This window comes from Papaver somniferum, chromosome 1 (assembly GCF_003573695.1).
Source record: "Papaver somniferum cultivar HN1 chromosome 1, ASM357369v1, whole genome shotgun sequence".
NCBI classification, from domain to species: Eukaryota; Viridiplantae; Streptophyta; class Magnoliopsida; order Ranunculales; family Papaveraceae; genus Papaver; species Papaver somniferum.
Window position 1 is genome coordinate 199159154 of NC_039358.1, and position 14522 is coordinate 199173675.

Sequence of the window (14522 nt, forward strand, 5' to 3'; positions counted from 1 at the left end):
GAGACATCTGTGAACACCGCTTATAATATCAATCAACTGATTCAGGAAGGGGCGGAACTAAGAATTTAGAATAGGAGGGGATTGGATAAAATGTGCAGGAATACCTAGCATTGAGTCACTACCAGAGCTCCGAAATACTCCGATTAGTGCACAAATTTTTTGGTTTTTTCATTTTGGTAAATGATTTATTTCTTAATCTGTAAAGAACTAAAATTGCATTTTCAATGAACAAATATGCATAGTCATTTCTCTTGGATAGATTTTCAAGCAAGCATAAATTATTTTTCGGCTTTTTGATACATATGGATGAAATTCAGCTTATTCCGTATATCACCATATTGAGATTTGGATGAAACGAGAAAATTAAAAAAAAATAAGATATTTTCCAAAAGATTCTGGACAATATTGGAATCTTTGGGGAGAATTTGCAAGTAATTACTTATCTAGAAGAAAATTCCCAGCAAAAAATTAAAAAGAGTTTTTCAGAACCTAACCCGTTCATTCGCACGGGCATAAAGGACCTTGTATATATATATTTGGCATAGCATCCTATCGACCTTCAACTGCGGTGACAGTGACATCATTACTTGAGCAGCTAGTTAGCCCCGAATCTGGCTTATCTGATGATGCCGGGAAAGTATACGGAGGTTCTTTCGGAGATGGACGATTAGTCTCACTGGTAAGCATGATATCTACTTCAGCCATGGTTGGCCTGTCTATTGCTCTATTTTGAACACATAATAAACCAATATGTATACATTTTATCACTTCTGATGAAGAATACAAATCACCCAAAGCCTCGTCCACAACCTCTGGCCACTTCCCTTCATTCCAAAGTTCCCAAGTCTGGAATGCAAACTTCAAATTATGTAAGCTAATAATCCATTACTCATTAATTATCTACTAAAGAGTGGACGGATATGCTTACATGAAGTAGGAGGTTTGAAGGTTGTTCAGGTTTGTAAAAGCTGTTATTTCTCTTACTGCTCACAATTTCTAGTATCAACACTCCGAAACTGAACACATCTGACTTTTCCGAAAATGTGCCGCCCATTACATACTCTGGAGACATATAACCACTGCATTTGATTGTACGAACACGTTATATAATATACATATATAGGTAACCTAAGATGAGACATTGAAAATTTAAGAGTAGAATGAAGGAAACATGGAGCTTACAATGTACCAACAACCCGGTTAGTTTCTGCAATAATTTGATCGCCACCAAATATGCGTGCCATTCCAAAGTCTGAAATTTTCGGGGTCATATTTTCATCCAATAAAATATTACTGACTTTGAGATCTCTATGAATAACTCTTAAACGAGAATCACGGTGAAGGTAAAGCAGGCCCCGAGCAATTCCTCCAATAATATTGAAGCGCTTAGCCCAATCTAGTTGTGCTTTCTTACTTGGATCTGTCGCCAATACACACATTCTTGAATTAGCTATGGTGGCAAATTGATTCATAATGAAAGTAGCATATTCAGGAAAGATAGAACAAATTTGAAAGAAATTTTGGTAATGTAGCTTGTAGGTTGAATAACAAAGTAGAAAAGAAACGAACCAAATAGAAACGTATCCAGGCTACCCTTGGGCATGTATTCATAAATTAACATGTACTGTGCTCCTCTAATGCAGCAACCCAAAAGTCTCACAAGGTTACGGTGTTGAAGTTTGGAGATCAATACAACCTCGTTCTTGAACTCTTCAATACCCTGTCCAGAGTGTTTAGACAGTCGTTTCACTGCTATTTCCTTCTGGTTCTGCAACTTACCCTAAAAACCATCCTCCATATTTAATGATTAGAAATTTCCAGTAAGTTGACCCCTATTGTTAAAATAATCAAGCACATGTAAACTTACCTTATAAACTGGCCCAAAACCTCCTTCACCCAATTTATTTTTCAAGCAGAAATTGTTTGTAGCATTGGATAAACAAGCATAGTTAAATATTTGCAATTCCTGTGTTTCTCCTTCTGTTTTACCATCATCAAACGAGTTATCTGGCCTATCATTGTAGGTAGCCTTGGATTTCAGCAAATCTGTTATCACCCCCTGGAGTCCTTTCAATGCTCCTGGTATTCACGAACAAAGGAAGCAAGTGAGTTTAGTTTATTGGTGACAGTCGCAAAAACAACATTAATGGGTGTTGTTTATATGTGCAGTATCAACAGTCAAAAAAAGAAGAAGAAGGTATATCCACCTCTTTTACGAGTCCTATTTCTCTTGACCCGGTAAATGTAGCCTAAGACGCACATAATAGTTGCCACCGAAATGAAAACAGGTACGATGATCTTCCAAACTATCGCCATTCCGCCTGAAAATTTCGAGATGTAGTAAGCAAAAATCAATTCTAGGCATACAGGCTAAGACATCATAACATGTTGAGCAAGGGAGGGATCACCTCAGATGCAAATTTATGTGTCAGCACTAGATAAAGATGATTTCATTTGAAGTTTGTTAATTAAATTAGTTATTGTGTGATACCATCCTATGTAACCCTTGACATAGTAGTTTAATGATACACGTCCACATGGTGTTCGGTTTACGTATTGTAATGGCATGCACGTGTGTACTGTTAAGTTGGTTAGCGGTAGTTTGAACAGTTACCGTAGATCCTAGATTCCTATATATGTGTTGGTAAGTATATGTAAAGATTGTGAATGAAATGGTATTGATGTTCTTCTGTAATCTCCTGGTCTGATTTCTATGAATTCTTCTAGTCTGATTTCTTCCCTTCTCATCTGTGATTTCATCTCATTCCACCATTGATGCTTGATTGATAAGTTTGGGGCTTATCAATTAATATAGTGGTGTAATGAAAGACCTAATTTCAATTCTTTTGATTCGCATTGATAAAAGAAGGCGTCTGTACAAAGAATGAAAGACATCAATTCAAATACTACATCAAACGTTTCAGCAGTAATTGAAGAGGAAGATTGCATCTATTTTGAAGAGTCTTTCTGACACATGTTTGCTGAAAACGATGTTGTTTATGATTTCTATCGGATTTTCGAGAAGAATTTCAAGTTAGAATCTGCTAGCTAGTTTGGTCCAATTGTGTTTGCAGTGTTTGTTTTATGATATAGAGGCATTGTTTGACGATAGTTATTATATTAGGGTTTAGGTACGTAAAGATTTAAAGGCTTAGACAAATAAAGTTCCAAGGATCCGTTTTTTATTGAGCGAAATTGTCCTTTTTTGAGTTTTGGTGAGGACACTTGGCAACGTGTAATTGGTTAAAAAGTTACAATTCAAAATGAGGAAAACTTAACTTAACGTGTTTGGAATTTTATGGAAGTCCAATTTCATTCGAATACCTACCATATTATGACTCTTTTCAAAATTAATACATACAAGGCAAAAAAAAGAAAAAACCACATATTTCACACATATTTTATGCGAAAATAAAAGAAAAAATAAATATCTGCAAAAATAAAAGGAAAAATTTAATCAAATCCCCACATACTTTCTATCTTTTCTCCACTTATTTAATATATTCGCCTCGTCACACCAAATATAAAATACATCGTCACGGGGCGGAGCGAAGCCCCGTGCACACCAGTCGTGCTATTTTGGTTCAACTAGATTTATGGCCGTGCTACACACTGGGCATTTTTTTTTTAATTTGGCGTGTGCAGGGCTTCGCCCCGCTCCATGACGAAGCATTTTTGATTTGGTGTATTTTTTATTTGGCGTCGCGGGTAAAATAAATTAAATAGGTGGACAATATGTGTAATTTTTTTTATTTTTTCCTTTTATTTCGAAGAAAATATGTGTGAAATATGTGGATTTTTCCCCTTTTATAAAAAAGAGTCATAATACGGTACGTACTCGATTTCCAAATTGAATTTGGACTTCCATAATATTCCAAACACGGTAAGCTAGGTTTTTTCTTTTTGAGTTTTGTAATTTTTAAACCAATCATACGTTGTCAAATGCCCCCATCTAAATATTGTCACATCATGAATTCCAAATTGAATTTGTTTTTTTTTTTCTTTTTTTAATCTTTTTCTTATTCTTTTTATGAGGCTAATTAGTTCTGTGGCGTAACTTGGAGTACACTAAGGGGCGGGTCATTACCTGCAGTTAACTGGAAGTAATTGTTGTTGATGATCCACATGAAAGACCATGTCTCCACAACATCATTCTTGAGTGTCCAATATGCCCATCCAAAAGAAGCTGAACCATACACATCTAACTGTGCACTACCATACTTTTGATATTCCTTCTGAGACCACTTGCCTCTGCCAAATTCGTTCACCCATTCCCCTGTAATTCATTTCCAACAAAACAATATATGACTTTCGTTTTTAATGTTGCTATGAACAAACTGCTTTTCTTATTTTGAGTTGTCAGGCAATTAGTTATAAATAAGAACATCCAATAAACACAAAGTACGTTTCTTCAAACAAAGCCTTACCAATAAACACCAATGGTCCCTCAGCGGCGTTTAGGGAATTCATTTGAGTTTTCCTAGTACCATATAAGTAATTGATATTCTCCTGTAGGCTCATATTAGCTAATGAAGGATATAGATTATAGTAGAGCAAGTCCACCACAACGTTTGACTTGCCATTACCAGTGTTAGCGTTATAAAGCACTGCTGGGTCTGGGTCTGCACCATCATCTCCTCTCAACTGACACATTATTACGTAAGCTGTGGTTGAATGTTTCCTTACAATGTCATATCCGTCGTTGTAGTACTTTTGTAAGGTATTGAAAGGTACATCAGGAGAATGTGGTTCATTCAAAAGGGATATCCCCAATAGAGCTGAATTGTTCCCGTACCTGGGAACGAAAGATGACATGTCCATTAGGAGCATATAAAACACATTAAAATTTAAAAGTGACCAGGTAACTGTCGGAGTTATTGTTAATACGTGAGAGATAAACATATTTTACTTGGAAGCTAGGAATTCTATAGCATCAAGGCTTTGCTGAATATTATCGGATATCGGCCAGTCAATAGAACCATCACGACTAGAAGTGTGTTGCTTTCCATTTTGGGAACCAGGAGCTGCGTAAAGAACGATTATGCATTTTAAGCCAAACTCCCTGCCCAACAAGTTTACGTAATTAGTCAATTCGCAAAAACTATGAATTAGGATGACAATATAAAAAAGAAAGAGAGACCCACTGTGCCCATTTGAATGCATTATCTAGAGCTGCCAAACTTCCCCCAACATAAGGGGCTGGTGGATTGGGATCTTTGGTAATCCACCACCCAACAGGAATCCTCACAGTGTTTATACCATGTTCTCTAAGAAACTGAAAGTCGTCTCGAGTAACATAGCTGTTCCTATGTTCCTGCGATTCAAGTAACACTTTATTAGATCATTTCATATTCTACTGTGTCCCCTATCATCTAGAGGTTTCAATCACACTCAAATCAATCAACAACTATTAAGTTGTAATTTCTCATATACGAGCAAGTAATGCAAGTTGTTAAAAGATAAGGGACATAGAAAATTACCGTAAGCACTTTTGTTGCATTTTTTGGTCCATGCCCATTGGAGAGCTGGTACTCTCCTTGCAAATAGTTACCAACAAAAGTCATATTAAATATAGCTGCGTTACCATCAGTAAATCCTGGCTTCCCAACATAGTCTGCTTTGAGCTCATTTTTAGAAGATGCCTAAAAATGTCATAGATATATGATATAAGTCACCACAACCGATTGTCAAGTGAGAAGATTGAATTGCTGAGAGTGTCAAACCTGCAGATATACACCGCTAGAATGTTTAATAATAACTCGACCATAGCTAGATCTTTCGATAGTAAATGTTTCATTCAAAGACGGTGATTTTGATGTTGCGGTGACAGAGGCCCCTTTTCCAGTACAGGATAGAAACTGTCCTTTTAGAGCACGAAACTGATATTCCGATGGAGATACCCTCCATAACTGCAACAGAGTGTAGCGTTATGATTTAAATTCCTCCTCTGGTATGCCTAAGAGCATCTCCAATGAGTTGTGATGTGCTTCCTACGTGGTTGGTGTAGAAAAACATCCTTACAAAATGTGAAATCTAAAATTTCCTATATAAAAGGAATTTGAAAGAGATTACATCTCCAACTAGTAAATGTTAGGATCAAGTAAAATCTACTCGTGTTTATCTAATTGGTTAAACCACTTTTTTTTGTTACATATATTTTGTTTTCGGTTGATTTAACATTAATTTGATTGGATAAAACCTTTGATTAAATTTATCACATCTCTACAAGAACCTCTAAAACTAGAGGATGCACTAGAGGATGTCTAAATAATTAACTCACCACGTCATCCTAACATCCTACGTCACATCTCCGTTGGAGAAGTTTTTTTTTGTAAAAAATGTGTAAATCCTATGTGGCCTTAAATTTAGGAATTTAGAAACCTCCCGTTGGAGATGCTCCAGGAGTCCAGGGATGCACAACGGTTGGGTCCGGTTTTAGGCAAAACTAATCACCAAACCGCACCTAGTCGGTTGCTGATTTGACCGATCGGTTCATGAAAACGCTAGTCTTTTTTGTTTCTTAAAAATGCCGAAAAAGATTGTTTTTAATGTTACAAAATTATCAGTTCTTTTCTTTGATCCACTTAAGATTCATATAGAGTTCCAGTTTAAAGTTATTGTTGTTCAACTACTGCTACAACAACAGTTGTTTGAATCTAGATCTAATTGAGAATTTTAATCTGCAGAAAAAAAAAACGATCGAAAAAGTATCTTGTTTATACACTTTTTTTAAGTTCAAAAACAATCTGAAAATATGAGGATCATCGGTTTGGTTTTAACTTGGTTTTCTGGAGTCGGTTTTGTGTTGGTCTTGCGGGTCTGATCGGTCCTTGCAGCACTAAGGAATATATACACACACAGCTTAAATTTTTATTATACTAAGGGATGGAGGAATACTAAATTTCTGTGACCGTCTTACTTTGAAAGTTTCCCAAGAATCGCCTTTGTCTTGGTCGACAAAGACGCCTGCACCTCCTCCCTCCTTTGCACTTACATACTTATTTAAGCTCACAGATTTCAACCGGAACTCTGCTCCGTCCTGCAATATAAACTTCGATATATACACAATCTCAATAACTAAAAGAACTTAAGAATTATCACAGAAAGAATACTTACAAGCATATCTCGATTGGCAATGCCCTCAAAGAGTGAAGGTTTACTCATCCATCCATCAACAACCAACCAATTACCCAAGTTCACACCTCTTACTTTCCCACCCTTAATTCCATCCACGACGCACAAAGCTGAAACCATAAAACGAACACACTAATTAACATTTCGTGAAACTGAAACAACAACTAAGAATTGGGGAAAAAAACAAACGAAAGTAATTTTGATTTTAAGTACCGGAGCGTGCCCAAGAAATGAAAAGCATTGAAAGTAAAAGCCATTTCCAAGAAACAGAATCCATGAGAGCTACTGGAGTAATACAAGGCACAATGCTAATGAAGAAGCTGAAGAAGAGTTATATAGCAGTTAAAGTAGTCCAAGTGCGAGGGTGGAGTAGTATACGAAGAACAGTCAAAGATACCCTGCTTGGCTCGTTAGATCAAAGACTTTGACTTAGTATAATAAGTCTAATGCTATTAGCTGTAACAGTGACTTAGTATAATAAGGCTAATGCTATGAGCTGTAACAGTTGGTTATGATAGGTCCTCTTTCTGAATAAAACCATAGCAAGTTCTTCGTCAAGATGGAGTATGACAAAAGGCAAGGCACATCGACCGTCTTTTAAGGCCCATGGAGTTTAACGCCTAAAATTCTGTTTGCCGCAAGTGGGCAAGTGTTCGAAAAGTCGTTATTAGGCACGAAGATATTCCTTATTAGCCGCCTTACATTATCGATCAAATGGATCACATAAATATCCGTTTGTACATTATTGGCCTTACATTATCGATACATAGATATCTCTTAAAACAACCCAGGTCATCGCAAAAACTTGGACTATTCAAACAGTGCATAGTCGTAAACTTTTTATTTGGATCCAATTCGAAATTTTGACTGCTGTAGTGTTTGCATTATTGTGAACTCCAATACGAAAGTTCCGTTATCTTTTTTTGCAATCCCGCTGAAGTGGGTTACGAAACATTGGAGGCTAACAATATAGTGGATCTAGTTGTGAGGTGCAGGAACCAAACACAGTTGTATCGAGAAGTATGTGAAAGGTTACAAGAGAAGGGCAATGGTTTTACTATTTATAGCAAATAGTGAACTACTAGTGGACAGACCAAATACAAGGCAAACATAAAGAAAACTAACAATAAGTTTACACTTATATCATCTAATGCTTCCCCTCGGTATAATGTCTCAACAAAGGCATTAGCTAGCGAATACATTGTTTGTACCATAATATTGGGGTACGGTTGCGGGCTAACTACATCACTATTGGCGGGAAATATTTGTCGGCACAAGCCTAGTAGCTAGAAAAGGTTGGTCCAGTTTGGTGATCCATTTCCAGAGGCCCGTTTCCACTTGAAACCCCAGAAGAAAGTTCTAGAATACGGAGATTCTTGTATAAATACGGGGACAGAAAACCTAAAAGGGGGAGCGGATCATACCCAAACAAAACTATTGTAATCCAATCAATAAAATAATTCTCCTTAGGGAGATTCATCCGTGGACGTAGGCACAATGCCGAACCACGTTAAATTCCTTGTGTTCTTTGTTCTTTGTTTTCCTTCAATTCGTTTCTAACCCCAATTTTACCCTAGTATTCAATAATCATCGTGAAATCATCGAGTTTGTGCCTAAAAATAATTTTGGGTACAAACATACATAAATGAAACATAACTTCTCCAAGTCATTTAGTAAATACATCTTCCAATTGATGTTGAGATGGAACGTAAGCTAACTTCAGAAAGCTATCTTCAACTACTTCTCTAATACAGTGATAGTCAATCTCCACATGCTTTGGTACGAGCATGAAAGACAAGATTTGTAGCTAAGCTGTTGGCTCCAATATTATCGCAGTAAAGTGTGGCAGGTCTAGACAGAGAGACACCCAACTCTTTAAGTAAGTATGATATCCACAAAAGCTCTGCACTGGTGACTGTTAAGGACTTATACTCTGCCTCCGTACTGGAACGAGGAATTGTTGGATGCTTTTTAGAGGACCAGGAAATAAGAGAATTTCCCAAGTAAATACAGTAACCACTAGTAGATTTCCTAGTATCAGGGAATCCTTCTCAATCAGAATTAGATAATTATGATGTAAGAATATCACAATTTCTAGCAAAGAGAGTAACACCACATGTAATTCTACCCTTGACATATATTGAAATCCTCTTTAGTCTTTACTGGTTGTAGATGAGAAGTAATGGGTGCATCCATATATAAACTGAGAGACATGGTTGACTAAGAAACAAAATTCATGACTAATAAATGCGAGATATTGTATCCCTCCAACTAGACTCCTGTAGAATCCAACATCATCAAGAGGATCACCATTATATAAAGATAGTCTTGGTCCTGCAGTAATAGGAGTACTTGCAGAGATACCAGTCAGCATATCTGTGTAAGAAGAATAGAGGTAGAAGACCTGGAACAGTCAATGCCAAGAAAATAATGTAGAGGACCCAGTTCCTTTATAGACAATTCCTTGCTCAAAACACCTATAAAAGAGACCAATAATGCTGGTGAAGAACCAGTGAGAATTATATCATCTTTATATAATGGAAGGAGTATATGTTGCTCACCAGAAGTATAATAGAACAATGAGTGATCACTGACTGACTTATGAAATACATTATTGTCAAGAAAGAGACTAAATCTCTCAAACCAAGCTCTAAGAGCTTGTTTGAGGCCATAGACAGATTTATTAAGATGACAGACATAGTCAGGTCTATGCTCATCAACAAAACCTTTAGGTGAGTCATATAAACATCTTCTTTAAGCAACCCATAAAGGAAGGCACTAAATACATTCAACTGCCTAATATCCCAGCCATGAGTGACTGGAACGTTCAACATACACCTAATAGTTGTAATCCTAACAATAGGACTGAAGGTCTCTGAATAATCAACATCATCTTGTTGAGTATGTCCCCAAACCTAGATTTGTTGTTTTCCACAGTGTCGTCAGAGTTGTATTTGATTTTGTAGACCCACTTGTTTCCTAAAAAATTCATTCCCTCTACAAATGGTTCTAAAACCCATATTTCATTTTCCTTGAGAGTTGTGTTCTCATTTATGACTGTTACAATCCACTTTGGATTCTTTGAAGCTTCTTTATAAGGTATAGGTTCTACTTCAGATGTCGGCATAGATTGAAAGCCATCGGTAAAGTGAGAACGGTATATGTATGGGAAAAAAAATCGGGAAGTTTCCAGGCTTATAGATTCCTCTAGACACTCTAGTAGTAATTGTTATGACTTGAAATGGATTGTGTGTGGGAGGAACAGTATTAGGAGCATCGCCAGAACAAGGAGGTGTGACAGTTGGTGGTGGCGCAGAAAGAGAAGAGCTTGGCGTTTAAGGCAAAAAAAAATTTCCAATTTGGAAGGTTACAAGTTAAGAATCAGAAGGAGAAAAAGGAATTGGAGTATCATTAGCAAAGGGAAAAGTTGTCTCATCAAAAGTGACATTTATGGATACAAATGTCTTTTTAGTAAGAGGGTCAAAGCATTTATATCCTAAGTAGAAAGGGCTATGGACTTAAGACTCAAATTTTTAGTCCTGTAATCAGATAAATTTGGATAGCAGCTACATCCACACACCCTGAGGAAACTATATTCAGGTAAGGTGTCAAAAAGAACTTGAAATTGACTAATATAGTGAAGAAGTTTACTAGGAGTTCTATTTATAAGAAATGTAGCTGCTAAGAAGGAATCAAACCAAAAATGTTTAAGCAAAAAGGCTTGAAATGCCAGAGTATTGCCCATCTCAGTGATATGTCTATGCTTCCTCTCAGCAAGACCATTTTGATCTTGAGTATGAGGACATGAAATTCTGATAGTATTGCCACAAGAGTCAAGAATCTTTAAAGGGTCCTTTGTTGAGTTCAAGAGAACCATCACATTGAAAAGAGATAATGAAGAATTTAAGAGATTCTCATTTGTGAACTTGAAGTGTTGAAAGCATTATAAACTGTCAGTTCTAGCAGTCAAGGGATAAATCCAATTATATCTACTATAATCATCAAAAAATAATATGTAGTACCTAAAACAATCAATAGACTAAACAGGTGCAGGATCCCATATATCACAGTGAATAAATTGTAAGGGAGAAGTGGTGACTTTTATAGAGGAGCGAATGGAAATTTGTAATGTTTCCCCAACTAACACTCATGATAAAATGTTGTAATAGAAGATGAAGAGAGTTTAATAGCAGTGGAGTTATGCAACTTACTCAAGATTTTGCTACCTGGGTGCCCTAGACTTTTGTACCAAATTGAAGGATCAACTAAAGTGGAAGTAAGGGACACCAAAGAGGTAGGTTGTATAGGATGAAGATTATTACAAACTGGTCCTTCTACCACCACTTTATTTGTTTTGAGATTCTTAACATTGTATCCCCAATCAAATAGTTCAAGTGACACATGGTTATCTTTGGTGAACTGAGCAACACAAATAAGGTTTTTGCATAAAGAAGGAACCAAAATAACATTCTTCGACACAAAATCAACATGTAGGTGGAAACTATAGAAGCACTAATATGAGTAATCTTGAGAAATTTACCATTTACAACGATGGCATACTCATAACCAGTGTAAGGTACAACATCATGAAAAAGAGTGGGATATGAGCCGAAGTAGAAGAATATGGAATCCGTTGGTTACTGTCCATAGACTCATCACCATCATAGGTGGAGAAAAAACTGAACTTAAAGAGCATGTGTAAAATGATTAAGGTGGTGATTTTATAGAACAATTTTTGTTAGAGCATTGCTCGATCGAACTCGCATGCGTTGCTATCTCAATCATGTTTGTCAATGATAGTGATCAAAACTATAAGTCTTGATTTCTAGCCTATTTATAGATGTCTCGGACTAGGATATAGATAATGTAGTTGAGCTTAGATCTCTCGGCGTTCATCTCTTGAAGAAGAAGAACTACTAAGGGGAGCTTGTTGAACTTCTTCGGCAAAAGGTATATGGAGACCTGAACTCATCTATCACTTGTAAAGTCTATTTCTACTATCTCCTATATTGAGACATAAGTCGTGTTACGATATAGTTTTCTCTATACACATTTGAAACTTCGAGCTGAGTATATCTCGCTTACATATTTCTCGAAATATGTGTTGGTAAGCTTTCGCTTCGACCAAGTTTATTTTATATCATGAGAAAATTTCCGAATAACATTTTACATGGTTTGTGTGATACAATCATTTAATGTAGAATTGGAATGATTCGGTGTAGACACCCCAATTTTGCTCGGTCACGAATGTCGCCGCAAAATCGTATCCGGAATGGTCTTGGTATTGAGGTCTAAAATGAGTGCCAAATTAGGGTCGTGGTTACCTAGACTCTGAAAATGCTAAACATGCAGACTTGTCCCACTAGAGATAAATTCATAGCCCACTAAACATCCATGCATTCATGCAAGTCCAAAATGCCTAATAGTTCCCTAGTACGTAAAGTCCATATCTATGTCAATGGCCGTACATTATTTTCCTTCGTCGCGAAATGTGTCCATTAGGTCAGAAGGGGAATCCAAGCTTGAGCTTAATTAGTTTTTCACCGAACGGTGACCACTAAGTCCACCCAAATGTGAAATCCACCCACTAGGGCCCAAAACCTCATAGGTTTGCCGTCCATTACACCCTTAAACAAAATGTCTGACATTATCTCTAGCTTTGATCCCAAGACTTTCCCATTTAGCTAGAATCATAGGAATTAAAATGATATCTTCCATAATTTAGAAAAATGAGATAAAATAATTGTTAATTTGAGAAATAATATTAATTGAGTGAGAAAGAATATTTAGGTTTTTGATATGAGCGGTTAGATCGATATCATTTAACCCTACGGTCGTAAAAAATAGGGAAGAGCTATAAATAGCTAGTTAATTCTTGAGAAAGGTGGGGGATCGTTTCGGATACGTTTTATTTCTTTCTTGCGGAAGCTGCAGCGTTGGTTGATCCTTAATAATAATCTAAGTGACATCCAAATATCACTCATAGCCAAAACAGGCGTGCTAGTTCCTTTTTGTTTTCGGTATTTGTAGTTCCAATTCGAAGTTAATCTATTACATTGTTTTTGTCTAATCCTATGATGATGCTCCGAAACAAAGAAGATCAATACACTAATACGATTGGTTGGTGAATATTTGTATGTCTTCGGTTCTTTATCGTTTCCATAAACTCACTGGTGGGTGATTTTGTTTTATGTCCTTAGTTCTTGTCTTGCATAAACTTACTCCATACAAAATAATTATGCTGTCATGCCCCAAGTGATCACAGTGGCGATTTCACTTGGGATCGGAATCTAACTTGAAACATATTTGGTATTTTAGGATTTTAATTGGCACATTTCGGTGTTGCACACACGCACTGCACGCACCCATTCACCTTGCATTTTCATTTTGCATCGTCCGAGTCCAAGTCTTAGGAAAATCCGTGGTTAGTAAAGCTGAACCCTTCTGGCGTTATCAGTTGAACACCACAAGCCTTAGCCCAGTACCAAAGAAGACTAGTTTTGACTACGTCTGAGGTATATTCTGCTAAGGTAGCCCAAGCCTACCCATGAGTTAGTAAAACCTGCATGCACATGTATTAATTATAAGTTGCATTCATTATCGCACAAAATCCGAGACATAAGCACCCTTGTGTTACCATATATTCTTTTGTTTCCTTGAAAAACAGGAATGTGACCAAAGAACATGAAATGACTGGCGACACTGGGGCAATGACCTGGTTACGCACACAACTCAAAAATATGTTGGATACCAAGTTCAATGAATTGAAAGCCGAGATGAAATCCGAGACCAAGAAGTTAACTCTCGAAACCATTATTGGAAAATATGAAGGGTCAAGAATGAGGAAAAATCTCAAAAATTACCATAATGATGAAAAGGTTAAAGAGGATAGTTTTGAAGAGGTTAAAGATGACATTTTTGATGAAATTGGGGAGACCATGGCACAAGAAAAAAAGTTGTCCCAGAGGCTCAAAAAGATCGAAAGGACCTTGCAGAAAATGGGTGAGGATACAATAGATATACATGGGATATATCCTTATACTGATATTCGTTTACCTCCTGGATTTGAATTTCCGGACATGGATAGATATGATGGAACTGGGTGCTCGAAAACCCATATTCGCATGTATGTTGGGTACTTAAAACCATTGGGTATTTGTGACGGGTTATTAGTACAGTTGTTTCAGAGAAGTTTGACCGGTACGGCCTTAAAGTGGCTAATGAAGACATACCCAAGTCTAGTTTCGACTTGGGAGGATATGGTCGATATGTTTGCGAGATGGTTTATGTTGGTCCCTAAAATTCAGTTTACTCGGAAACACTTAGAGGCGGTCAAACAAGGACCCACTGAGTCATTTACAGAGTTCTTTCCACGATGGAGGACCAAG

General features: G+C 36.8%; 1 protein-coding gene across 1 annotated transcript; it reads right to left on the reverse strand.

Annotated features, from left to right (window-relative positions):
* Positions 1 to 258: 258 nt before the first annotated feature.
* LOC113311704 lies at positions 259 to 7430 on the reverse strand. The gene is made up of 15 exons (XM_026560513.1): positions 7348 to 7430; positions 7117 to 7244; positions 6920 to 7039; positions 5724 to 5909; positions 5481 to 5642; positions 5145 to 5314; positions 4910 to 5062; positions 4428 to 4795; positions 4088 to 4276; positions 2208 to 2321; positions 1868 to 2079; positions 1570 to 1780; positions 1183 to 1420; positions 929 to 1079; positions 259 to 846 (listed from the first exon to the last, which is right to left on the reverse strand). The coding sequence occupies exons 1-15, from the start codon at positions 7409 to 7411 to the stop codon at positions 550 to 552; spliced, it is 2763 nt and encodes a 920-aa protein (XP_026416298.1). The 5' UTR covers positions 7412 to 7430; the 3' UTR covers positions 259 to 549.
* Between the last annotated feature and the right edge of the window lie 7092 nt (positions 7431 to 14522).

Coding starts and splice junctions, on each gene's coding strand:
- LOC113311704 (XM_026560513.1), bottom strand. CDS start 7,411: ATGGATTCTGTTTCTTGGAAATGGCTTTTACTTTCAATGCTTTTCATT. Junction 5,063..5,144: donor AATGCATTCAAATGGGCACA/GTGGGTCTCTCT, acceptor CTTGTTGGGCAG/GGAGTTTGGCTTAAAATGCA. Junction 847..928: donor CTTCAAACCTCCTACTTCAT/GTAAGCATATCC, acceptor TTTGCATTCCAG/ACTTGGGAACTTTGGAATGA.